The sequence below is a fragment of the Elgaria multicarinata genome, chromosome 3, assembly GCF_023053635.1.
Source record: "Elgaria multicarinata webbii isolate HBS135686 ecotype San Diego chromosome 3, rElgMul1.1.pri, whole genome shotgun sequence".
Classification (NCBI taxonomy): domain Eukaryota; kingdom Metazoa; phylum Chordata; class Lepidosauria; order Squamata; family Anguidae; genus Elgaria; species Elgaria multicarinata.
This window is the reverse complement of record NC_086173.1, coordinates 163,701,148-163,725,937: the sequence shown is the minus strand read 5'-3', so window position 1 is coordinate 163,725,937 and position 24,790 is coordinate 163,701,148. Positions and strand designations below refer to the sequence as shown.

General features: G+C 42.5%; 2 protein-coding genes across 7 annotated transcripts in view; both read left to right on the top strand.

The window, feature by feature from the left end:
- The window catches only part of LOC134396302 (zinc finger protein 665-like), a 48,265-nt gene extending 27,596 nt beyond the window's left edge, over positions 1 to 20,669 (top strand). For 2 of the 5 annotated variants that reach the window (XM_063122741.1, XM_063122745.1), the window contains 2 exons: positions 7,782 to 7,893; positions 17,728 to 20,669. In XM_063122741.1, coding sequence (XP_062978811.1) covers positions 17,734 to 20,421 — 2,688 coding nt within the window. In that variant the 5' untranslated portion in view covers positions 7,782 to 7,893; positions 17,728 to 17,733 and the 3' untranslated portion in view covers positions 20,422 to 20,669. Of the gene's footprint in view, positions 1 to 4,620; positions 4,700 to 7,781; positions 7,894 to 17,221; positions 17,356 to 17,727 lie in introns of those variants that run through there. The other 3 variants (XM_063122744.1, XM_063122742.1, XM_063122746.1) reach the window with 3 other exon arrangements.
- Positions 1 to 24,790, top strand: part of LOC134396310 (oocyte zinc finger protein XlCOF6-like) — a 211,820-nt gene that overhangs the window by 153,771 nt on the left and 33,259 nt on the right. The gene's annotated exons all lie outside the window — the stretch shown is intronic.

The window sequence follows — 24,790 nt, the reverse complement described above, 5'->3', positions numbered from 1 at the left end:
AAGATATACTTCTTCCCGAGGCAAAGGAAAAGATGGCGCCCAGATCTTCCCCATGTATGCAACGCAATGCAACGGACAGTGGGACCTTCCTGGCCTGAGCCACGTCCATGTGGCAAGAGATGCTGTTGCCGCTCCCACAATGATGTCATGACTGGAATCCTGTTGTGCCCCCGTTCTGGTACAGGTGGACACTCATGGCAGCAGGTGAGATTAAGAGGTGCGGTGAGGCCTTAACATAAGACGAGCCATGCTGGATCAGACCAACGGTCCGTCTAGCCCAGCACTGTTCACACAGTGGCCAATCGGCTGTCCAGAATCTTCAGCTGGTCCAAGATCAGACAGCAAGATCATTAATGGGGACTGATCAATACCATCATGTAAAGCTGTCTACCAGGCCAAATTCAAATTGCTGATACTAACTTTTAAAGGCCTGAACGGCTTGTGACCAGGTTACATGAAGGATTGTCTCCTTCCAAATATACCTGCGTCAAATGACTTGTGTGGCTCCTACAGAGAGAGCCTGCTTCGTGGTGGCACCCCAGCTGTGGAATGCTCTTCCCAGAGAGGCTCGCCTGCTGCCCACATTGCGTTCTTTTTAGTGCCAGGGGAAGACCTTGCCACGCCTGGTCTTTATAGACCTTCCATTTGTTTCATAATATAGGTTCTTGTTATTTTTGATCCTTCCAGAATGTTCTTTTTTACGTTGGTTTTATTCTGTTTTCATCTATCAAACATTTTATGTTTTATCACGTGTTTTAACAGTTTCTAAATGTTTGTGAACTGCCCAGAGAGCTTTGGCCATTAGGCGGTATAGAAGACTAATAAATAAACAAATAGTTTCCTCTGAGTTAAGAACGTAAGAGTTCTCATTGTGGGTCACCATGTTTTCAGGTGGGTGTTCAGCTGGTCTTTCTCAAACTGGAAGTGGCTCCTCTTGGCTAGCTTCTAGATAAGCAGCTTTCTTGGGCGTGTGCCTCAAAATACTTTGGAGGTAGGGATTTCGACCACTGCTGATTTATGTGTCTAAGCAATTCTTCTGTTTCCCAAAGCAGAGGTGCAGCACCCACGGCTCCTGCCCATTCAGCTCACACTCCACTTCGCTTTCCCCGCAGCCCAGCTGATCAGCTGGACCACGGGGGAAATACGTTGTTCTTTCAGTGACATATAAAGATATCCAAGCCAAGTTTCCATCAAAATGTTTACAGTTTGAGTGCCAAAGGAGATAAATATACCTAAAACATTGTTTTTCTTTGCTGACGAAAACCACGAGATCCACCAACTGGAGCCTGATGCAAAAGATGCAGTTGAATAAAGGAATTCCGAAACCAGGAATTAATTTTGAGTACCATATGAAAAGGAGGACGGGGCTTCTGTATAGAGTTGCATAGAAAGGAGAATTTCAGCAGGTCTCATTTGTATGCATGTCGCACCTGGTGAAATTTCCTCTTCATCACAACAGTTAAAGCTGCAGGAGTTATACTGCAGCTATGCTGTGACCAGATTTAAAAGAGGGCAGTTTGTTATTTTAGACCGTACCCAAATGCTCTTTTTTTTACTTTGCTTTTATTCTGTTTTCATCTTTCAAAACATTTTATGTTTTATCACGTTGTGTTTAACGGTTTCTAAATGTTTATGAACTGCCCAGAGGGCTTTGGCCACGGAGCGTTATTGAGATCTAATAAATAAACAAATAGTTTCCTCTGAGTTCTCATTATTGGGCACCACTTTTTCGGATCGGTGTTCAGCTGGTCTTTCTCAAACTGGAAGTGGCTTGCTTCTCTAAGCAGCTTTCCTGGGCGTGTGCCTCAAAATACTTGGGAGGCAAGGTGATTCGGCCACTCCGCTTATTGATGTGTCTAAGCCATTCTTCTGTTCCCCAAAGCAGAGGTGCAGAACCCACGGCTCCTGCCAGTTCAGCCTGTGGAATTGTGGGGACTCCACCGGCAGCCCACCTGTTCAGCAGAACCATGGGGAAAATACAGACATTGTTCCAGCACTGTGATAGTAAAGATATCCAAGCCAAGTATCCATCATCACATCTTACGGCAGAGAACTCCACAAGTTAATCAAACATTATGTGAAGGACTCCCCTGAATATCATACCATATGTTTTATAACATTGCTGCCCTTATCATAACATCGACTCGTCCTAGATTGATTTTCTTTATCTTGGAAACATCGGGGAACACTCCCTAGAACAGTCTTCCTAAGGTTTTGGACTGCATCCCCAGCATTCTGGACCAGGAGTCCTGTTGTGCAAACAACGTCTTTCCACCCATAGCTGAAAAACTCAGTTCTATATTATTATTATTTTTATTTATTTATTTATTTATATAGCACCATCAATGTACATGGTGCTGTACAGAGTAAAACATAAATAGCAAGACCCTGCTGCATAGGCTTACATTCTATTAAAATCATAGTAAAGCAATAAGGACGGGAAGAGAATGCAAACAGGCACTGGGTGGGGTAAGCAGGCACAGGGTAGGGTAAAACTAACAGTATAAAGTCCAAACAAGTTTTAAAAGCTTTAGGAAAAAGAAGTTTTTAGCTGAGCTTTAAAAGCTGCGATTGAACTTGTAGATCTCAGATGTTCTGGAAGAGTGTTCCAGGCATAAGGGGCAGCAGAAGAAAATGGACGAAGCTGAGCAAGGGAAGTAGAGACCCTTGGACAGGCGAGAAACATGGCATCAGAGGAGCGAAGAGCACGAGCGGGGCAATAGGGCATGGTATTGGGGTGAGAAGGTGGGGTGACCTGGTCAGCTTGCAGCCCATTTCTAGGCTCTGCTGTACTACAGGGAACTCACAGTCGAATCACCTTCACAACAGGTGGTAGTTGTTTTCTACAGTAAATGAGAACACTGTAGAGCTGCAAATGGCTGGTTCTCCTATATCTATCAAAACAACCTTATACAGCTTGGGTCTAGGGTTCCAGCTAGACATCAGGAGAAACTTCCTGACTGTTAGAGCAGTACGACAATGGAATCTGTTATCTAGGGAGGTTGTGGGCTCTCCCACACTAGAGGCCTTCAAGAGGCAGCTGGACAAGCATCTGTCAGGGATGCTTTAGGGTGGATTCCTGCATTGAGCAGGGGGTTGGACTGGATGGCCTTTTAGGCCCCTTCATACTCTACTATTCTATGATCTGAAGGGCTGTATATTCTGCCATATGAGCCTGTCTGTGCCCTGAGATCTAGGGAGGCCTTTCTCTCAGTCCCACCCCAGAAGGTTACGCAGGAGAGGGCCTTCTCTGTTTCTGCTCCAAGGGTCTGGAGCTCCCTTCCCAGGGAGGCTCAACTGGCTCCCCCTTGTTACACTTTCAGAGGTAGGCAAAAACTTTTTTTCTTCCAGCAGACTTTTAGAAATACTCTGGACCTGTGTTAATGTATTGGATTTTTTAAAAAAACTGTTACTGCTTTTTTAAAAAAATTAAAATGTTTTTAAATGTTACTGTGAGTTTAATTCTATTTTAACTTTTATAAATTTATATGTTTTAATTGTATATGTTTTGATCTTGTAAGCCACCTTGAGTCCCAGCATTGGGGAAAAGGCAGGAAATAATAATAATAATAATAATATATTTCCATGACTCCATTTGGGCCAAAGGCTATTACAGAGTTAAAGGGCATGGTTGATATTGGGGGGAGAGCGTGGGGTGATCTGGTCAGCTTACAGCCATTTCTAGGCTCTGCTCTACTACAGGGAACAAACAATCGAGTCATGTACATTCGCAAGAACTGCTGGTGGTGGTTTTTACAATAAACGAGACAACTCTGTAGAACTTTGTGGCCCACTGAAGAATCATAGAATAGCAGAGTTGGAAGGGGCCTACAAGGGCATCGAGTCCAACCCCCTGCTCAATGCAGGAATCTACCCTAAAGCTGAGGAGAGGTTCTATTTGGTTCTCCAGCAAGAGCTATAAACGGCAGGTTCTCGTATTATGAATGAGAACCTGTTGTTTTTATACTGTTTTTATATTTTTGAAGGTTTTAAATTTTGCATACCTTTTAAACGTTCACCGTTTTCAACTTTTGTAAACTGCCCAGAGAGCTTTGGCTATGCGGAGGTATATAAATTTAATCAATCAATCAAACCAACCCATTGTATTTTTCAATAATTATAGCCCTGTTGCTATCATTTTTAAACACCAACAAAATGTTGTTCCCTGCCTCGATCTAGAGGGAGAAGCGGGTAATAAATAAATATTATTATTAAGATTGGACTACATTCCAGAGTTGTCATAAACTACTTCTAACACACGTGCCCTCCTGCGCTGAGCAGGGGGTTGGACTTGATGGCCTCATAGGCCCCTTCCAACACTATTTTATGATTCCAAAAATAAAAACATGCTGTGCAAGACTTGTGCAACTCATACTTCCTCAGGCACAGCCCTGCCTCCTGCGCCCCTTGCGCGGACGCCCGTGGCCAGGCGAGCCTCGCTGTGAATCCCAGGGAGCCCCCGAGCTGCAGCGCTCAGCGAAGGGAGGCAGCGCAGCTTCCCCCTCCCAGCCCCCCACTCAAGGGGTTAAAAGAGCCGAGCTCTGACTCCTAGAGAGGCCGGATGTCCCCCATTGGGAAGGGAGGAGGCACTCGGAAATGCTCCCCGCCTTTGTGTTTCTGGAAAGGGGAATCGGCCATGTGAGGCTTCCCGGCCGGCTGGCGAGGAGGCGGAGGCCGGTGGTGGGGCGAAGGCAAGGAGGTAAGGGGGCTCCATGGTGTGGGGCGGAAGAGAGGGAATGGGGCACCCATGGTTTGCTTTTGAGGGGAGGGGAGGAGGAGGGGGGGATTGGTCCATGCAGTCCAGTCGCCAAGTGGGACCCAAAGTTGTGCATGGTTGCGGGACGTACCGTATTTCTTCGATTCTAAGGCGCACCCCATTTTAGAGATGTTTATTTGGGGGGGAAAGAGCATCTCAGAATCGAAGAAATACGAACAAAGACACACACACACACTTTACCAACATAACTGGCTTCCTCCTTAAGCATTCCTCACTGCCACTGTCCTAGTCTAGCCTTACAGAAAAAGGACGGTAACATACAGCCTAATTTCCCCGCGCTAACCTCTCCCCAAAGCGCCGAGCCCGCCCCTGCGCGATTGCACGCGGGGTGGGGAGAGCGGGGCTGGAGCGCAGAGCAATAGGCGCCGTCCGAGGACCGCCACGTGGTCGAGAGACCCTCTGGCCTCTGCCGCCCCCTCTCTTGGAAAGAGGCGAGAGCGGCTCCTCGACACGTGGCCTCCCCCGCTATTTCTACCTAGACAGGATGTGTGTGTGTGTGTGTGTGTGTGTGTTGTTTTGCGATCCCATCCGATCTCTCTCTCCAATTCTGGGTTGCAGGAGGGTTCGCGCCCCGTCCATTTGGCTGGGGCCTCGCGCCAGGCTTTTGCTCTCTTGCTTCCCGTCTTGCGCCGGGAAGGTCAGTGCAACAGCAATTCGCAGGCGAGACAGAGCAAGCAGAGCACAAAGGGCGGTAGATGGTTGCTGCTGCTGTCTTCCCCACCACCACCCTTTTTCTCCACAGGACGTGGGAAGTGGTGTGTGCTTAAACCCACACCAACAAACCTTTGCTTGCTTGCTGTGATTGCCCTGAGGCGCGGGGGCTAAGGATTAAGCGGCTCCCCCTTTTTCTTCCTTTTATCTCTCTTGCGAAAGTATGTTGCTGTGCGGGAAAGGTTTAAAGGCGATTATTACCGTATTTCTTCGATTCTAAGACGCAGTCCATTTTTAGAGCTGTTTATTTAGGGGGAAAAGTGCGTCTTAGAATCGAAGAAATACGGTACTAAAACAAAGGACAATGCTTTGCTATAGGGAAACCATACTTGCCCATAGGGATCCATTGCAAGGCGCTTGTCCATAGGGATCCATGGGACAGAATTCTCCATAGAGAAACCGTACTTGCCCATAGGGATCCATTGAAAAGCGCTTGCCCATAGGGATCCATTGGACAGAATTGTCCATAGAGAAACCATACTTGCCCATAAGTAAGAAACCATACTTTGCCCATAAATCCATAGGTTTGCAATGGATCAAAGCGCTTTGCAATGGATCCTTATGGGCAAGTATGGTTTCTATATGGAGATTTCCGTCCCATTGTTTTCTATGGGCAAGCGCTTTGCAATGGATCCCTATGGGCAAGTATGGTTTCTCTATGGAGAATTCTGTCCTATATTTCCCTATGGACAAGCGCTTTGCAATGAATCCCTATGGGCAAGTATGGTTTCTCTATGGAGAATTCTGTCCCATGGATCCCTATGGGCAAGTATGGTTTCTCTATGGAGATTTCTGTCCCATGGATCCCTATGGGCAAGCGCTTTACAATGGATCCCTATGGGCAAGTATGGTTTCTCAATGGAGATTTCTGTCCCATGGATCCCTATGGGCAAGCGCTTTACAATGGATCCCTATGGGCAAGTATGGTTTCTCAATGGAGAATTTTGTCCCATTGTTTTCTATGGGCAAGCGCTTTGCAAAGGATCCCTATGGGCAAGTATTGTCCTTTGTTTTAGTACGTCCCCATGGTTGCTATTGGACGATCCCCGCAGAGATCCTCCCAGGCCCTATTGGTGGTGGTGGTGGGGATTGAGCAGGAGTTGCGGTGCTGGGTGGGGGGACGGGAGACCTGGTGCAAAGCAAAGAGCCTTTCGGCGTGGGCAGAAGGAGCACCCCCAGAAACAGAAGGGAAGCGGGGCAGAAGAGTTTAGAGGGTCACTCTAAACTCCTTGCGAGGAGGGGGAGGCTGGTCTGTGGGGGGGCAGAGCAAAGAGGTAAGGGGGCTGCGTGGCGGGGAAGGCAGAAGAGAAGGAGGGAGAGAGCAGTGCTTTGCTTTTTGGGGTGGGGGAGGGAAAAGCCCCTCACCCCTGCAGGTCCCCTTTCGTAGGGTGACCCTATGAAAAGGAGGACAGGGCTCCTGTATCTTTAACAGTAATGTAGAAAAGGGAGTTTCAGCAGGTGTCAATTGAAGAGAGTGAAATTCTCTCTTCATCACAACAGTTAAAGGGCTCCTGTACCATTAACAGTTGTATTGAAAAGGGAATTTCAGCAGGGGTCATTTGTATATATGGGGAACCAGGTGAAATTCCCTCTTCATCACCACAGTTAAAGGTGCAGGAGCTATACTAGAGTGACCAGATTTAAAAGAGGGCAGGGCTCCTGCAGCTCTAACTGTTGTGATAAAGAGGGGATTTCATTAGGTTCCCCATATATACAAATGACAACTGCTGAAATTCCCTCTTCAATACAACTGTTAAAGATGCAGGAGCCCTGTCCTCCTTTTCATAGGGTCACCCTACCCACTAGAGATTCATTGATTTATGAGGGCTGATGAAGCTCTTGTTTTACCAACATTATTTATTGCGTTAGGATTTTTCTAAGTGATGGATCTTGCAGCCCCTAAGAGAATTTCTGATAGTGCCTTGTCTTCTGAGGTTTGCCTCAGGAGTACCTCTAAGGGAGCACTTAGTGTTGCAGCTGCCGCCCTCTGGGACACGCTCTCCATTGAGACAAGGCAGGCGCCTCCAGTCCTCGTCTTTACATGTTCGCTGAAGATCCTCCTCCTCATGAACGCTTTCCTTGAAGGGTGACCCAGCAAACAGGGTGACGGCTGACTTGTGATTAACCTACTGTGTTTTTACTGTTACGCTTTCTGTTTTTATCATTCCTGGAATCTGCTTTGATTGCTCACTGGAAATGAGTATATAAATCTATGTAATAAATGAAATGATATGACTACCAGGCTTGTTTGTTTTTGTGATGAGAAATGCATTTTCTTTCTTTTTCCTTTCAGCTCCCAGTGTCCTTTGAGGAGGTGACTGTGGGCTTCTCCAAGGAGGATTTGCCTCTGCTGGATCCAGGGTAGGGGGCTCTCTGTACAAGGAAGACACAATGGAGAATTAGAGGTACGTGGCCTCTTTGGGTGAAGATCCCTTTTCCCTTCCTTGATAGAGGCTGAAAGACTCCTTCCTGTTGTTTCCATTACTTGCCACTAATTATGCGTCCAGAGAGGGCTTATATGGCTAATAAGTCTTTTTTTTTTTGAGCTCATACCTTTATTTATTTATTTTCTACAATACTTAAACATACACCCTTACAATTAAAAAAAACCTACATAATTGTTGATTAACATTAATATCTTATCTATATAACATAATCAAACTTAACATATAAGTGCACCCCCCACCTCGGGATCTCATTCCTGATTCCAGAATCTCATACTTTCTTCTGCTGGTGGTTCCCCACTTCCCTTAGAAAACACGAATATTAGGAACTGTTTCCAGATTTCTTTGAAATCATTTGTTTTAGCTATACTTCTTCTCAATTTAATATTACAAGTCAATTTGTCTTCAAATAGTGACAGCAATGCAACTTTTGGTGTTTGTTCTATCTGTTGGGAGTCCTGAATTAGGACTGGTTTTTTGTGATTTCCATATCTTTGTACAAGCCTGCAAAACCTGGAAGAAACTGAAGACTCAGCATCAGTCAATCAGCTTAAAGGTCAAGTTTGCAGGTGGACTTTATTGAATTATTGGGATGATGCAAAAGTCTAATTGTCTTGCCATTGCCAATTAGTGGTTTCATCATTTGTTCAGGGAAGTGTATATAAAGAGAGTTTTGGAGCTTTGTAACCAGATTAAAATATTCCCTCTCTACTGCTGTGAGCCCTGCTGTAATCTGTATGACCAAGTGTGTGAGTATGTTGGTGTAAATTTGTATTGCCATAAACTGTGTTATTTTCTATCAGTAAAATACTTTATTTTTGTACCAAACAAAATAGACTCTGTCTTGAAGTTAATTTGGTCTTTGCTGACTTTCATAGTTAAGAACCGCTGCTATTCTGCTAGTTCACTGGTATAGTGAACAAAAGGGTTTATAAATACTATATAAACCTCAAGAGGTTATGGGCCCAGCTACCCAGCTACCCAGAAACCCAGAAACCCAGTAACAGTCTGGACATAATTCTAGTTCTTAACAGAGAAACAGTAGGACCTGATAAGACAGAGAAGCCTAATTGCCCTGGAGCGTTGCTTTTTCTAAAGAACGTTGGGATTTAGACAAAGGAAGAGGCTTTTTTGTAAAGCTTTTTGTCTTGCAAAGTCACACGCTGTCTGATAGAAGGCTATTTTTGAATTTGAAAAGGGATTCTGAGGTTGTTAAGCCGGTCAGTTCCCAAAAAGGAAATTCAAATAACAAAAGGGTTGAAAAAACAACCAATTAGCAGTTATGGCACTTCAAATAGGAATGAATACACAAATGGAACAACTCACAGACACAAATTATATTACTTGGTCATTTAAGATTGAAATGAGTTTAAGGAACCAAGGGCTGTGGGAAGTTGTTACAGACCCACCCGGTGAAGATTTAAGTGCAGCTGATTTGAGAGAGTGGAATCGAAATGCAGAGAAAGCTAAAACCCACATAATCCTCTGTATGAGGAATGATCAGCTATTCTATGTTAATAGAGAGGATGCTGTTCATGTGATCTGGACAAAATTGCGTGAAGTATATGTAAGAGATACAGCAGGTTCTCGAATAAATTTAACACGCAGAATGTATAGGACGATGCTAAAAGAATCTGGAGATATTGGCAAACATTTGCAGGAGCTAAGAGAAATATTCCAAAGTTTAGCATCGGCTAGCTTGACTCTTTCAGAGGAAATGAAGTCTTATATTATTTTGTCTAGCTTACCAACGTCTTGGGACGTGTTGGTGACTACCCTAGAGGGAGTGACTGTCCGTGATTTAACCCTGAATTATGTGTGCGGAAAATTATTAGAAGAACAACAGAAAAGACATTCCAAGAGAGAAGCCGTGAGCTCAAACGGCAAGGCAGACTCATTTCAACAATGGTCTGGTTCTGAAGGGGTTAAGACCGGGACTGTGAAAAAGGAGGAGACTGAATCTGCTTATTCAGTTTCTAAAAAGCACAAGCCACAAAAAACAATTGTTTGCTGGAAATGTAGCAAAATTGGACATAAGAAGATTGACTGTAAAGTGAGATTACAACCTGAGAAAGTTTCTGAGCATCGCTGGAAAAATGCTTCTTGTTCAAAGAAGTCAGCACAGCTCGTTACAGCCGGAGTGAGCAAGATGTCGAAGGAGGAAGGAAACGGAAGCTCAGCTATCTGGCTGATAGACTCAGCTTGTAATTCTGTTATTTCTACTAGAATGGAAAGCTTCCTGGACTTCAGAGTCACGTCTAACAGATTTATTTTCCTTGCTGACGGCTCAAAGCAGGAAGTGAAGGGAGAAGGAATTTGCCATATTCCTGTCCTTAACGAAAGCTTTGCTAATGCTATTTTTGTTCCCAACTTAAGTCATTCTCTTTTAGGTGTGTCAAATCTAATGGAGAAAAAGTTCTCTGTCTCCTTTGAGGAGGGGAAATGTTTTATTTCCAGGCATGGAGAACTGAAGGGGACTGCCAGTTTAAAAAACGGTTTGTTTATCCTGGACAGGAGCCAAGGTGGAGAGGAAGATATTTCTTCAAGAGATAATCCGTCAGTTTTACTAGATTTAGATTCTTCTAGCAGGCAAACGCCTGTAGCAACTCAGACCAAGCCAGAAGACAGAGAGCAACAGGAGGAGGAGGTGCAGATCCCCCGTAGGTCTCAAAGACAAAACAAAGGCGTGCCTCCCCATAGGCTTGGAATACACGCTTGTAATGTGAGCTGTGAACCTAATTCTTATGCGGAAGTAAAGCAATTAAGTTCTTTTGAACGAAAACAATGGGAGTGTGCCATGGAAAGCGAATTACAGAGTCTTCGAGTCAACAAGGTTTTTAGAGAAGAAGTTTTTGCCTCCGGGACAGAAGTATTTAACTTGCCACTGAGGAGAAGTTTTTAACAGCAAGCCGCTTGTAAACAGAGTTTCTTAGAAACTAGTCGCCAAGGAATTTAGTCAGGATAGGGAGGGACTTTAACGTCATTTTCTCTACTGTGAAATCATATGCTTTACTCTTTGTGCTTATTCTATGTAGTAAAACAAATTCAGCCTGGAGTGTCTAAGGGAATCTTAAGGTATCTCGAACCTTGGAGCACTGGAGAAATTTTTCTGCAGAGGTCAGATGAGAATTTTTGTGCTATTGTGATTCAAATTGGCATTGGCTGTGCAAATGATAGAAAAGCAACGTTGGAATGTTGATGTTTGGAAGTAAGCCAAAAATCGTGGAAGTTCCAAGAAGCAAGAGTTATGTGGCGATTTACAAAAAGGCTAAGTATGGTGCTGGTGAGTGGTAAAGTTACTTGACTGATCCAGCAATAAAGGACTTTAAGGTCCCAGTGGTGAAGCCAGTGACTGTTAAAGTTTAAAACACATAGTCTACTGTGAGTCCCAGAATAATTTGGCAGACGTCTTTACAAAACCGTTAGGAGCCATCAAACATTGGGAGATTTGTGAAACGTTAGGTTTCAGGGAGGGCTAAAAATGTGATTAACTGTACAAATGTTGTAACGTGGTGAAATAGTGGAAAACCCAAAAAAGAAGGGGTGTTGGGAGTCCTGAATTAGGACTGGCTTTTTGTGATTTCCATATCTTTGTACAAGCCTGCAAAACCTGGAAGAAACTGAAGACTCAGCATCAGTCAATCAGCTTAAAGGTCAAGTTTGCAGGTGGACTTTATTGAATTATTGGGATGATGCAAAAGTCTAATTGTCTTGCCATTGCCAATTAGTGGTTTCATCATTTGTTCAGGGAAGTGTATATAAAGAGAGTTTTGGAGCTTTGTAACCAGATTAAAATATTCCCTCTCTACTGCTGTGAGCCCTGCTGTAATCTGTATGACCAAGTGTGTGAGTATGTTGGTGTAAATTTGTATTGCCATAAACTGTGTTATTTTCTATCAGTAAAATACTTTATTTTTGTACCAAACAAAATAGACTCTGTCTTGAAGTTAATTTGGTCTTTGCTGACTTTCATAGTTAAGAACCGCTGCTATTCTGCTAGTTCACTGGTATAGTGAACAAAAGGGTTTATAAATACTATATAAACCTCAAGACTATCTTCATTCCCACAATTTCTTCAATCTCTAAAAACACCATCTTCCACAATTTTTGTACTTATTTGCATTCCCACCACATATGTAAATACGTTCCTTTCCCCCCACATCCTCTCCAACAATTTGCTGAATGCTGATTATTTATCTTATTTAATCTAACCGGGGTTAGGTACCACCTCCATATGATTTTAAAGTAATTCTCTTTTATTCTCACTGACATATTTCTCAACGCTCTTTGTTTCCATAGTCCCTCCTGTAGAGGAAGTCTGAGTCAATCAGTCCTTCCCAAGGGTCCCTCTGGGGTACTTCCCCAACTTCCCTACCGCAGAGCCAGTACCTCTTTGGAATAAAAGCACACAAACACCCAGAGTTACCAAGATTAAAGTTTATTGTAAAAATACAACCACTAAATAAGAACTTGGTTGGTAGCAGCTACAGACATGCAAATAAAACGGGAAATACGGGGAAGCAGGGGGAGAAAATATATGAGGTAGATAGAGGTCAGGCAGAACCACCCACGAATCCATTCAGAAAAGAACAGGCAGTCTCTCCACTAGATTTCCCTTCCCCTCTCCGGTCAAAACGACCAAAACTTGCCTTAGGAAAACCAGCTCACAGCAAAACACAACACCTTAGCCCTCTTTCAGCTCCCAGACTGGGCAACTGCAGACATCCATAGCCTCGAGGCTGAAGACCTGCCCCAACTTAATCCAATCAGCCTTTTTATCTCTCTTTCCCTTAATGAGGGTATTTGCTCTTTCTTCTCACACAAAGCCCAATTAGCCCAGGCAGGAGATAGCCCCCAGGTGCGAAGCCTCTGCCTGACCTCGGGAAGTTTAACTCCCACTTTTTCCCACATACCAAAGCTGGGTCCTGGCGCCGGTTTGCACCATAAACAAACTGGCCAGATTCCTCCCATAAACATATCAAACTATTCCCTATCTATCCATCACCACTATGATTTATTGCCTAACAGGAAGACATGGTTTACTACCTACAGAAAAACAGATCTAACTCAGGAACAAATGTAATTCAGGACTCACTGCATTTTATAACTTCCCAGTCCTTCACACCTCCCAGCTCTGTTGTCCTATTTGTACATTCAAATCTGTCTCCCAAACCGTTTTCCCTGAACTATCCATCGACACTTTCTCCAACAATATTCTATATATTTCACTCATTAACCCTTTTGACGCTATCCTTTTTCCTTTATCATTTTCTCTTTTAACTATTAATTCCTCAAATTTCGTCAACTCTCTACAATCTCCATTTTCTCTTACCCACTTTTTGGTCCACTGTTCTAATTGCCAATAATTTAACCAAGTTAATTTTTTATCTTTTAAAACCTCTTCCAAATCCTCTCTTGTATTCATTTCTCAACCAATCCCTTAATTTCATTTTATTTTTTTCTATTAAAACTTTACTTAATCTACTCTTTAATTCCTCCGGGAAATTCTTTAGCATTATTACCGGTGATAAAGGGGAGCTGCTCAAAAGCAACTCCCCTTTATATTTACTCCAAATTTCCCAGTGAAACCTCAAGAGCGGATCACCTATACTTTCAACCCATTTTTTTTCCTCCTTCCCTAAAGAATACATTTTCCAACTTCATCTCAATATTACTTGTGGTTTTATCCTCCATCCAATCTAAATCTCCTACTCCTATAATTGCTTCCACAATATGCCTTAACCTATTAGCTATATAATATAGGTTAATATTTGGGAGACCCAATCCTCCCTTTTTTAGACTTAAATACCATTTATTCTTATTTACCCTCGCTTTCTTGTCCCCATTACAATAGTTGCTTATGATATTTTGCCAACTTTTTATCTCTGAATCTGAAATTTTTATTGGTAACATCCTGAGCACAAAATTAATCTTTGCTAAAATCTTCATTTTTATTAATGCTATTCTTCCAAACCAGGATAAATTTAATCTTTTATATTTTTCCAATTTTACTAAAATCTCTTTTTTTAAACTATTTAAGTTCTCCTTCTCTAAACTCTCTAAATTTTTTGTAATTTTAATTCCCAAATTTCTAATCTGTTCTTTGACTCTCATTTCTATTCCTTTTCCTTCCCATTCCTTCTCTTCCTTTTTAGTATAATTAAATAACATCTATTCCTTCTATCTCCCCATCATGTCTTATTGCATTCGCCAATAATTCCATAGCTATTACAAACAGGACAGGCGAGAGTGGACATCCTTGTCTTGTCCCTCTGGCTAGTCGTATTTTATCCGTAACTCTGTCGTTCACTACCACTACGGCTGTATTTTGAGAGTATAACTGTTCTATTATAGCTTTAAATTTATTTCCAAATCCCATTTTATTTAAAACCATCTTTAACGCCTGCCAGCTCACACAATCGAAAGCTTAAAAAATATCCAATGCCAAAATACCCGCTTTAATCTTAGCGTTTTTTATCACCTGCATTACATTTAAAACTCTTCCCACTAAATTATGCACTTGTCTACCTGCTACAAATCCACATTGGTCTTCCCCTATATATTCAGCTATGAATTTATTTAACCGTTTTGCTAAAATAGATGAAAAAAAATTGCATCTTGATTTATTAATGAAATAGGTCTGTATGAATCAGGGACAGTCAAGTCCTTATCTGGTTTTGGAATTAAAATTATCAATGAATGTTCCCATGATTCTGGTGTCCTCTCTCCTTCCAATATGGCATTATACAGCTTCAATAATTTCGGTACTAAAAACGTTTTAAACACTTTATAATATTCTGGTCCTAAACCGTCTACCCCAGATGATTTACCCATTTTCAAATTCTCAATTACCTCTTCAATTTCCCTCTGCGTTATTACCTTCTCCATTAATTCTTTATGTTCTATTTTTATTCCCTTCTTTATATACTTTTCTACATAAGCTTCCAACTTCTTTTTTTGAGTATCCTTTCCCTTATATAGTTCTTGATAGAATTCTTGAAAAAAATTTATTTTACCCTTCATTATGTGACAATAATTTCCTTGCTTATCTTTCAATATTCCTATCCCATTCCTCGCTTTTTCCTTTTGTGTGAGTCTGGCTAGCAATCTAGAATTTTTATTGCTATTTTCAAAGTACTCCCTTTTCATATAAATCAGATTTTTCTGAACTTCCTCTAAATTTATGTTCTCTAATACTTTTTTCTTTGCTTGTATTTCTATTAATTTATGTTTATTTTTAAATTGCCAATAATCTTTCTCCAAATTCTTAATCTCTTCCTCCAACTTTTCCTGCGCTGCAAGCTGCTGCCTCCTTAAATTACACATTTCTCTAATACAAATTCCTCTTGTTACCGCCTTCATGGTATCCCAAACAACTGCCCTTACCGGTCCTCCCTTTTCATTAATTTCCCAAGTCTCTGACAGTTCCCTCTGCATTTTTTCTACCACTTTGTTATACTTCAATATTTTTGTATTCATTTTCCACCTATACGCTTCTTTATAGTTCTTCCTAACTGTAAACTCTAAGCTTAGCAATGCGTGATCTGTTACCTTAATTACCCCCGTTTCCATTTTACAGACGTTATTTGCAAACTCTTTTGAAACAAAAATATAGTCTATCCTAGAATATGTATGATGAACTGGAGAGTAGTATGAAAACCCAGGATTCGCCCCACTAAGTAAACGCTAACAATCCACAAAGTCTTTTTCTTTTACCAATTTGTTCAATATAGTAATATTATTTCTCTTTTTTGACCTGTCCAATCTATTATCCATAACCATATTAAAATCCCCAGCTAAAATAACATACCCCTCCTTAAAGTTTTCTATTTCTTTAAATAATTCTATATAAAACTCTCTATGTCTCTCATTAAGGGCATAAACATTAACTAATGTATACGCTTTGCCTTCAGTTTGACCCTTTATCATAAGATATCTACCATTATTATCCTTTTTTATAGTATCTAATATAAATACAGTTCTTTTTGAAATCAATATAGCCACTCCATTATTATTTTTTTGAAGTCCCCAGTGACTTTTCATAATAAACTGACCATTTTATGCGTATTTCATTTACCCCATCGATTCCCTGGTGTATTTCTTGCAGAAGGATAATAGCAGATCCTTCTCTATTTCACATTTGTTCAATTCTCCTCCTTTTCACGACTGCCCCCAGACCTTTTACATTAAGCGTTGATATTTTTATTTTCTTATCCATATTCAGCCTTTTGATAATCCTTCTGATCCCATGTGCTCTGCAACTCAAATTCACCTACATAAAAACACAAAAACCATGAAAACCCCTTCAAATCCCTCCCTCCCACCCAACCATACCCCCCCACCCCCTCCTCTTCCCCACCCCCCAAAATCCCCGTAAGTCTATCACTCCGGCCGTTGTCTACCCTTAGGGGAGGGGGGAGAGGCAGTCCTCAGCCTGTCCGGTAAGCCCTCTATGTTTTTTTTTTTTAAATAAAAATTATTTACTATTATCTCATTATCAATTTATCAAGATTGTCACATCCCAGATGCTCCAGCTTCACTTCCGTTCCCACCTGCTTTTTTAAAACTTGCGCCATCATGCAAACCCAAACTCTTCAGCAACTCCTTGCCCTGATCCAGAGAGGTTACTCTGTATTGCTTCCCACCATGTGTAAACCTTAAAAAAACAGGGTAGCCCCAGGCATACTTTATTACATTCTTCCTTAATATTTCAGTTATTGGTTTGACACTGCGTCTCCATTTGAGTGTTTGCTGACAAAGATCATTGTAAATTTGACTGAATTGCCTTGAAATTGTATCAGAGCCAAAGACCTCAATTTCTTCATAACTTGCTCTTTTTTGTAGTAGCTGCCAAATTTCATCAGGATGTCTTTAGTTGCTCCTCTGTAGTTTGATCCTCCCACTCTATGAATCCTGTCTACCTCACAGTCCTTTATTTCCAGATCAGGCATCATTTCTTTAAACCACCGCAAAATTACTTTTCTCAAGTCCTCTCCTGATACTTCAACAAAGTTCTTAATTCGAAGTGTAGATCGTCGATTCTGATCTTCTAATTGGATCAGCCTTTTCTCTTGATCCTCAAACTGTACATTACAGCTTTTTTCAAAGACATCCTGCCGTTTCTCCAGTGAATTTACTCCTGCTTCTAATAATTTTATGGTCTTATCATTCTGAGCAATCTTGCCAGCTAACACATCCATTCTTTTGTCTGCCTTTTCCGCATGTTCACCCATTTTTTTAAAAAGTGTGGCGTTGTTTGCTAATATCAAGCTCCTGATTTCCTCCATAGCAGCTGGCTCCTTGCCAGCTTTTGTTGCCATCTTGTCTCCACTCTCACAACTATCTGCGTCTTCTTCTGAGGATCCGGACACTTTCTCAAGGCGACCGAGATTATGATTTGAGGGACGTTTACGGCGTTGCCAGGTAGCTTTTTCCACTTTTTTTTTTTTAAATTTTCTAATGTTCGGCATAGGGCATAAATCAGTTGTTTAATGTTCCGGTTAACAATCAAAACAGTCTCTCATTCCATCCAAATAAACAACTCCTCTCTCTCACTGCTTTCTGATGGTTAAATTTATTAGCAATTAGCCTACAAGACCATAGAGTCCAACCCCCTGCTCAATGCAGGAATCCACCCTAAAGCTTCCCTGATAGATGGTTGTCCAGCTGCCTCTTGAAGGCCTCTGGTGTGGGAGAGCCCACAACCTCCCTAGATAGGTTCACATCAAGTGGATTCCCTGACTTGGAAATGCCTCTCGGCTTTGCACTCATGTTCTGTTTTTCTATTTCTTTCAGTCTGGGATGTGTGGGAGAAAACAAATGGAACAAGCACATCAAGTCTCTGAGGAAAGTGATAAGTGGCCAAACATGGAAGAGGATGTTGAGGATCAAAATGGGATGAATCATCTGGAAGAAAACCAACAAAATCAAGAGAGAAGTAAATACCTGGATGGTGACCTCCATGCAACTACGGTACAAGAAAAAAACCTGAAAGAAGAGGGAGAGACAAAATGGCCTGTGAATGGAAAAATATTCAGTTGTGAATCAACCCTTGATGACCACACAGCAAAGAAACAATATAAATGCCTTGAGTGTGGAAAGAGTTTCAGGGACAATTCTGGTCTTCTCACCCATCAAAGAACACACACGGGGAAGAAACCATTTGAATGTCTGGAGTGTGGGAAAGCATATAATTCGAGGTGGGGATTTACTCTTCATCAGAGGTTCCATTCAGGGGAGAAACCATTTCAATGCTTCGACTGTGGAAAAAGATTCATCCAGAAGGGTAACCTTCAAATGCATCAAAGAACTCACACAGGGGAAAAACCATTTCAATGTCTGGAGTGTGGAAAGAGTTTCAATCAACAGGGAAAACTTACTATTCATCATAGAATTCACACAGAAGAAGAGCCCCGATATAAATGCCTTGAGTGTGGAAAGAATTTCAAGAGCAAAGCCGAACTTAACGCCCATCAAAGAACACACACAGGGGAGAAACCATTTGAATGTCTGGAGTGTGGAAAAGCATTTAAGAAGAGGTGGGGACTTACTCTTCATCAGATGATCCACTCAGGGGAGAAACCATTTCAATGCTTGGAGTGTGGACAGAGATTCCGCAACAGTAATGCCCTTATAGCGCATCAAAGAACTCACACAGGGGAAACACCATTTAAGTGTCCAGAGTGTGGAAAATATTTCAGTCGGGGCTATTGCCTTAAGCTCCATCAAAGAACGCATACAGATGAAAAACCATATAAATGCGTAGAGTGTGGAAAGAGATTTATCGAGAAGGATGAGCTTACTTCCCATCAGAGAATTCACACAGGAGAAAAACCATTTGAATGTTCGCAGTGTGGAAAGAAGTTCAATCGTAAGGCAACCCTTACTAGTCATCAGAGAATTCACACAGAAGAGAACCCATTTAAATGCCTGGATTGTGGAAAGAGTTTCAGGGACAATTCTAGCCTCCTTGCCCATCAAAGAATGCACACAGGGGAGAAACCATTTAAGTGTCTGGAGTGTGGAAAAGCATATAATTCGAGGACGGGACTTACTATTCATCAGAGGTACCATTCAGGGGAGAAGCCATTTCAATGCTTGGAGTGTGGAAAGAGATTCAGCGAGAAGGGTACCCTTAAGGTACATCAAAGAACTCACACAGGGGAAACACCATTTCATTGTCTGGTGTGTGGAAAAAGTTTCAAGCAAGAGGGAAGTCTCACTATTCATGAGAGAATTCATACAGGAGAAGGAAACCGATTTAAATGCCTGGATTGTGGAAAGAGTTTCAGGGACAGTTCTGGCCTTCTTGTCCATCAAAGAATGCACACAGGGGAGAAACCATTTAAGTGTCTGGAGTGTGGAAAAGCATTTCGTTGGAGGGGGGGACTTACTACTCATCAAAGAATCCACTCAGGGGAGAAGCCATTTCAATGCTTGGAGTGTGGAAAGAGATTCAGCAGGAAGGGTGCCCTTCAGTTACATCAAAGAACTCACACAGGGGAAAAACCATTTAAATGTCTGGAGTGTGGGAAAAGCTTCAGAAATACCTCCGCTCTTAATTCCCATCAAAAAATCCACACAGGGGAGAAACCATTTAAATGCCTGGAGTGTGGAAAGGGCTTCCAACGGAAGCCTGATCTTGCTTTACATCAAAAAATCCACACAGGGGAGAAATCGTTTAAATGCCTGGAGTGTGGAAAGAGCTTCAGGTGGAGTTCTGCCCTTCTCGCCCATCAAAGAACCCACACGGGGGAGAAACCATTTCACTGTCTGGAATGTGGTAAAGCATTTTATCAGAGGGGAAGACTTAATTTCCATCAAAAAACGCACTCAGGGGAGAAGCCGTTTAAATGTTTGGAGTGTGGAAAGGGATTCCGCCAGAGCAGTGCCCTTCAATGCCATCAGAGAATTCACACGGGGGAGAAGCCATTTAAATGCTGGGAGTGTGGGAAGTTCTTCAGCAAAAAGGAGGCCCTTACGTTACATCAAAGAATTCACACACAGACCTCTTCAGTAGAGGAGGGGTCCAATCCCCCAGAACAGGCCTCTCCTAGAGTACACCTAAAGCAAGATGAAGGATCCTCTGGGAGCAATGCCTCAACTGTGGTCCCCCGCAATCCAGTCAACCCTGTCCTGAGCCCAGTCATGATTCCAGACTCTCCTTCCACCACCCAGGATTCAGCAGAGCAGCAATGGCAGTGTATCCGGTGGGACACTCAGAGCCATGGTGGCAGAGCTCTCCTGACTCCCAGAATACCATTTTGTCCAGAGTACGCTCACGAGGAAGACCCTTCTCAGGAACAAGGGTCTATTGATCTGGAGGAAGACCCAGGTGTGACTACCGATGAGGCAGCGTTAGCTACAACTGCTGAATCAGGGCCATCCAGAACATATGCTCTCAGTCTTGCCCAGACCTTTCCTTCATTAACAGCTCCCATAGAGCAATCGAAGTCCAGGTATGGGCCTGAGTCAGGGGAAGCTATTTAACGGTCTGGAATATTACACACCTCTTATTTCAAACAAATCATTTAATTGCTGTCTAAGCGAGGGACAATCCGTAGAAATGCTCCTAATATGGTGGTCTCTGTTCTCATAAAATAGGCCTTAACAGACACCCGACGATTCATGTTTCTTTTCGTAAAGCCCAAGAATGGTTCTGGTTGTAGTTTGAGCTTTTATAATGCATCAAGTGATGCATGTGTGTGTTTCTCACACACATGCACAAGCACAGGGACTGTGGGATGTGTTTTAGTGAATAGGAATATTCCTTTTTAATGAAATTGTTGTGGAAGAGAAATCATTTAAAGGCGTAGAATATAATCAGAAAGGTTTTGGGGGGCTTGGGGTAAATGAATATACATAGAAAACACTTGTGTATGGAAAGAACATGGAATATTCCTTTTGGTTCTCCAACTGCATCCTCTCCATTGACAGAAGTCTTTAGGGGGGAGTCCATTTTCACAGATGTTTATGTCCCTTTAGAGCCCTCTGCTAGCCTCCAAAATCTCATCCAGAGGTTTGGATGAACGCTTTGCACGGTTTGGGGAGTAGCCCAGGGGGCTGTAGATGAATTGGGAAATTTGGGGGACATCACATACCCTGTTTTCCACAGTCATGTTGTGCTGACAGCACTGCATAAGTGTAGGGGGCTAGACTCTGACCAAACTCTGACCAAATTTAGATGGCTTTCTGAACAAAGCTGACTGGTATAAGTGGAGGAGATGGCACTCCGGTTTTTCCCTTTCAATGAGATCTCTAGGTCTGGTTACCCATCTTTTCTTTAAATTTGAAAATGGGTAAAGTCATTCAAAATAATTTCCTGCAGCATTTGTCAATAGCAAGCTTAATTCATAACCTTGTGACACTACATGTTCAGCAAAATCACTTCCTAGTCTATCCTGGATCAAACTATTTCTATTTGTTGGTGCTGAATGCTTCCTAAATTATTTTGTGAACCGCCTAGAGAGCTCCGGCTATTGGGCGGTATAGAAATGCAATTAATAAATAAATAAATAAATAAACTCAAGATATATTTCTTCCCGAGGCAAAGGAAAAGATGGCGCCCAGATCCTCCCCATGTATGAAACTCAATGCAACGGACAGTGGGACCTTCCCGGCCTGAGCCATATCCATGTGGCAAGAGATGCTGTTGCCGCTCCCACAATGATGTCATGACTGGAATCCTGTTGTGCCCCCGTTCTGGTACAGGTGGACACTCATGGCAGCAGGTGAGATTAAGAGGCGCGGTGAGGCCTTAACATAAGACGAGCCATGCTGGATCAGACCAAGGGCCCGTCTAGCCCAGCACTGTTCACACAGTGGCCAATCAGCTGTACAGAATCTTCAGCTGGTCCAAGATCGGGCAGCAAGATCATTAATGGGGACTGATCAATACCATCATGTAAAGCTGTCTACCAGGCCAAATTCAAATTGCTGATACTAACTTTTAAAGGCCTGAATGGCTTGTGACCAGGTTACATGAAGGATTGTCTCCTTCCAAATATACCTGCGTCAAATGACTTGTGTGGCTCCTACAGAGAGAGCCTGCTTCGTGGTGGCACCCCAGCTGTGGAATGCTCTTCCCAGAGAGGCTCGCCTGCTGCCCACATTGCGTTCTTTTTAGTGCCAGGGGAAGACCTTGCCACGCCTGGTCTTTATAGACCTTCCATTTGTTTCATAATATAGGTTCTTGTTATTTTTGATCCTTCCAAAATGTTCTTTTTTACATTGGTTTTATTCTGTTTTCATCTGTCAAACATTTTATTTTTTATCATGTCGTATTTAACAGTTTCTAAATGTTTGTGAACTGCCCAGAGAGCTTTGGCCATTAGGCGGTATAGAAGACTAATAAATAAACAAATAGTTTCCTCTGAGTTAAGAACGTAAGAGTTCTCATTGTGGGTCACCATTTTTTCAGGTGGGTGTTCAGCTGGTCTTTCTCAAACTGGAAGTGGCTCCTCTTGGTTAGCTTCTATATAAGCAGCTTTCCTGGGCGTGTGCCTCAAAATACTTTGGAGGCAGGGATTTCGACCACTGCTGATTTATGTGTCTAAGCAGTTCTGTTCTCCAAAGCAGAGGTGCAGCACCCACGGCTCCTGCCAGTTCAGCTCGGACTCCACCTCACTTTCCCCACAGCCCAGCTGATCAGCTGGACCACAGGGGAAATACGTTGTTCTTTCACTGACCTATAAAGATATCCAAGCCAAGTTTCCATCAAAATGTTTACAGTTTGAGTGCCAAAGGAGGTAAATATACCTAAAACGTTGTTTTTCTTTGCTGACGAAAACCACGAGATCCACCAACTGGAGCCTGATGCAAAAGATGCAGTTGAATAAAGGAATTCCGAAACCAGGAATTAATTTTGAGTACCATATGAAAAGGAGGACGGGGCTTCTGTATAGAGTTGCATAGAAAGGAGAATTTCAGCAGGTCTCATTTGTATGCATGTCGCACCTGGTGAAATTTCCTCTTCATCACAACAGTTAAAGCTGCAGGAGTTATACTGCAGCTATGCTGTGACCAGATTTAAAAGAGGGCAGTTTGTTATTTTAGACTGTACCCAAATGCTCTTTTTTTTACTTTGTTTTTATTCTGATTTCATCTTTCAAAATATTTTATGTCTTATCACGTTGTGTTTAACGGTTTCTAAATGTTTATGAACTGCCCAGAGGGCTTTGGCCACGGAGCGTTATTGAGATCTAATAAATAAATAGTTTCCTCTGAGTTCTCATTATTGGGCACCACTTTTTCGGATCGGTGTTCAGCTGGTCTTTCTCAAACTGGAAGTGGCTTGCTTCTCTAAGCAGCTTTCCTGGGCGTGTGCCTCAAAATACTTGGGAGGCAAGGAGGTTCGGCCAATCAGCTTATTAACGTGTCTAAGCAGTTCTGTTCCCCAAAGCAGAGGTGCAGAATCCACGGCACCTGCCAGTTCAGCCTGTGGAATTGTGGGGACTCCACCTGCAGCCCACCTGATCAGCTGGATCACAGGGGAAATACAGACATTGTTCCAGCACTGATAGTAAAGATATCCAAGCCAAGTATCCATCACCACATCTTATGGCAGAAAACTCCACAAGTTAATCAAACATTATGTGAAGGACTCCCCTGAATATCATACCATATATTTTATAACATTGCTGCCCTTATCATAACATCAACTCCTCCTAGATTGATTTTCTTTATCTTGGAAACTTTGGGGAACACTCCCCAGAACAGTCTTCCTAACGTTTTGGACTGCGTCCCCAGCATGAGTCCTGTTGTGCAAACGACATCTTTCCACCCATAGCTGAAACTCTCAGTTCTTTCCGTGACTGTTTGGGCCAAATAGCTATTGCAGACTTAAAGGGAATGGTTGATATTGGGGTGAGAAGGTGGGGTGACCTGGTCAGCTTGCAGCCCATTTCTAGGCTCTGCTCTACTACAGGGAACTCACAGTAGAGTCACATACCTTCACAAGACGTGGTGGTTGTTTTCTACAGTAAATGAGAACACTGTAGAGCTGCGAATGGCTGGTTCTCATATATCTTATCAGAACAACCCTATACAGCTTGGGTCTACGGTATCTGAAGGGCCGTATATTCTGCCATATGAGCCTGTCTGTGCCCTGAGATCTAGGGAGGCCTTTCTCTCAGTCCCACCCCAGAAGGTTACGCAGGAGAGGGCCTTCTCTGTTTCTGCTCCAAGGGTCTGGAACTCCCTTCCCAGGGAGGCTAGACTGGCTCCCCCTTGTTACACTTTCAGAGGTAGGCAAAAACTTTTTTTCTTCCAGCAGACTTAGAAATACTCGACCTGAGTTAATGTATTGGATTTTTTTTTTAACTGTTACTGCTTTTTTAAAAAAATTAAAATGTTTTTAAATTTTACTCTTGAGTTTAATTCTATTTTAACTTTTGTAAATTTATATGTTTTAATTGTATATGTTTTGATCTTGTAAACCACCTTGAGTCCCAGCATTGGGGAAAAGGCAGGAAATAATATATTTCCATGACTCCATTTGGGCCAAAGGCTATTACAGAGTTAAAGGGCATGGTTGATATTGGGGGGAGAGCGTGGGGTGATCTGGTCAGCTTACAGCCCATTTCTAGGCTCTGCTCTACTACAGGGAACAAACAATCGAGTCATGTACATTCACAAGAGCTGGTGGTGGTGGTTTTTACAATAAATGAGACAACACTGTAGAGCTTCATGGCCCACTGAAGAATCAAAGAATGGCAGGCTTGGAAGGGGCCTACAAGGCCATCTAGTCCAACCCCCTGTTCAATGCAGGAATCCACCCTAAAGCTGGTTCTCTATTTGGTTCTCCAGCAAGAGCTATAAACGGCAGGTTGTCATATTATAAATAAGAGCCTGTTGTTTT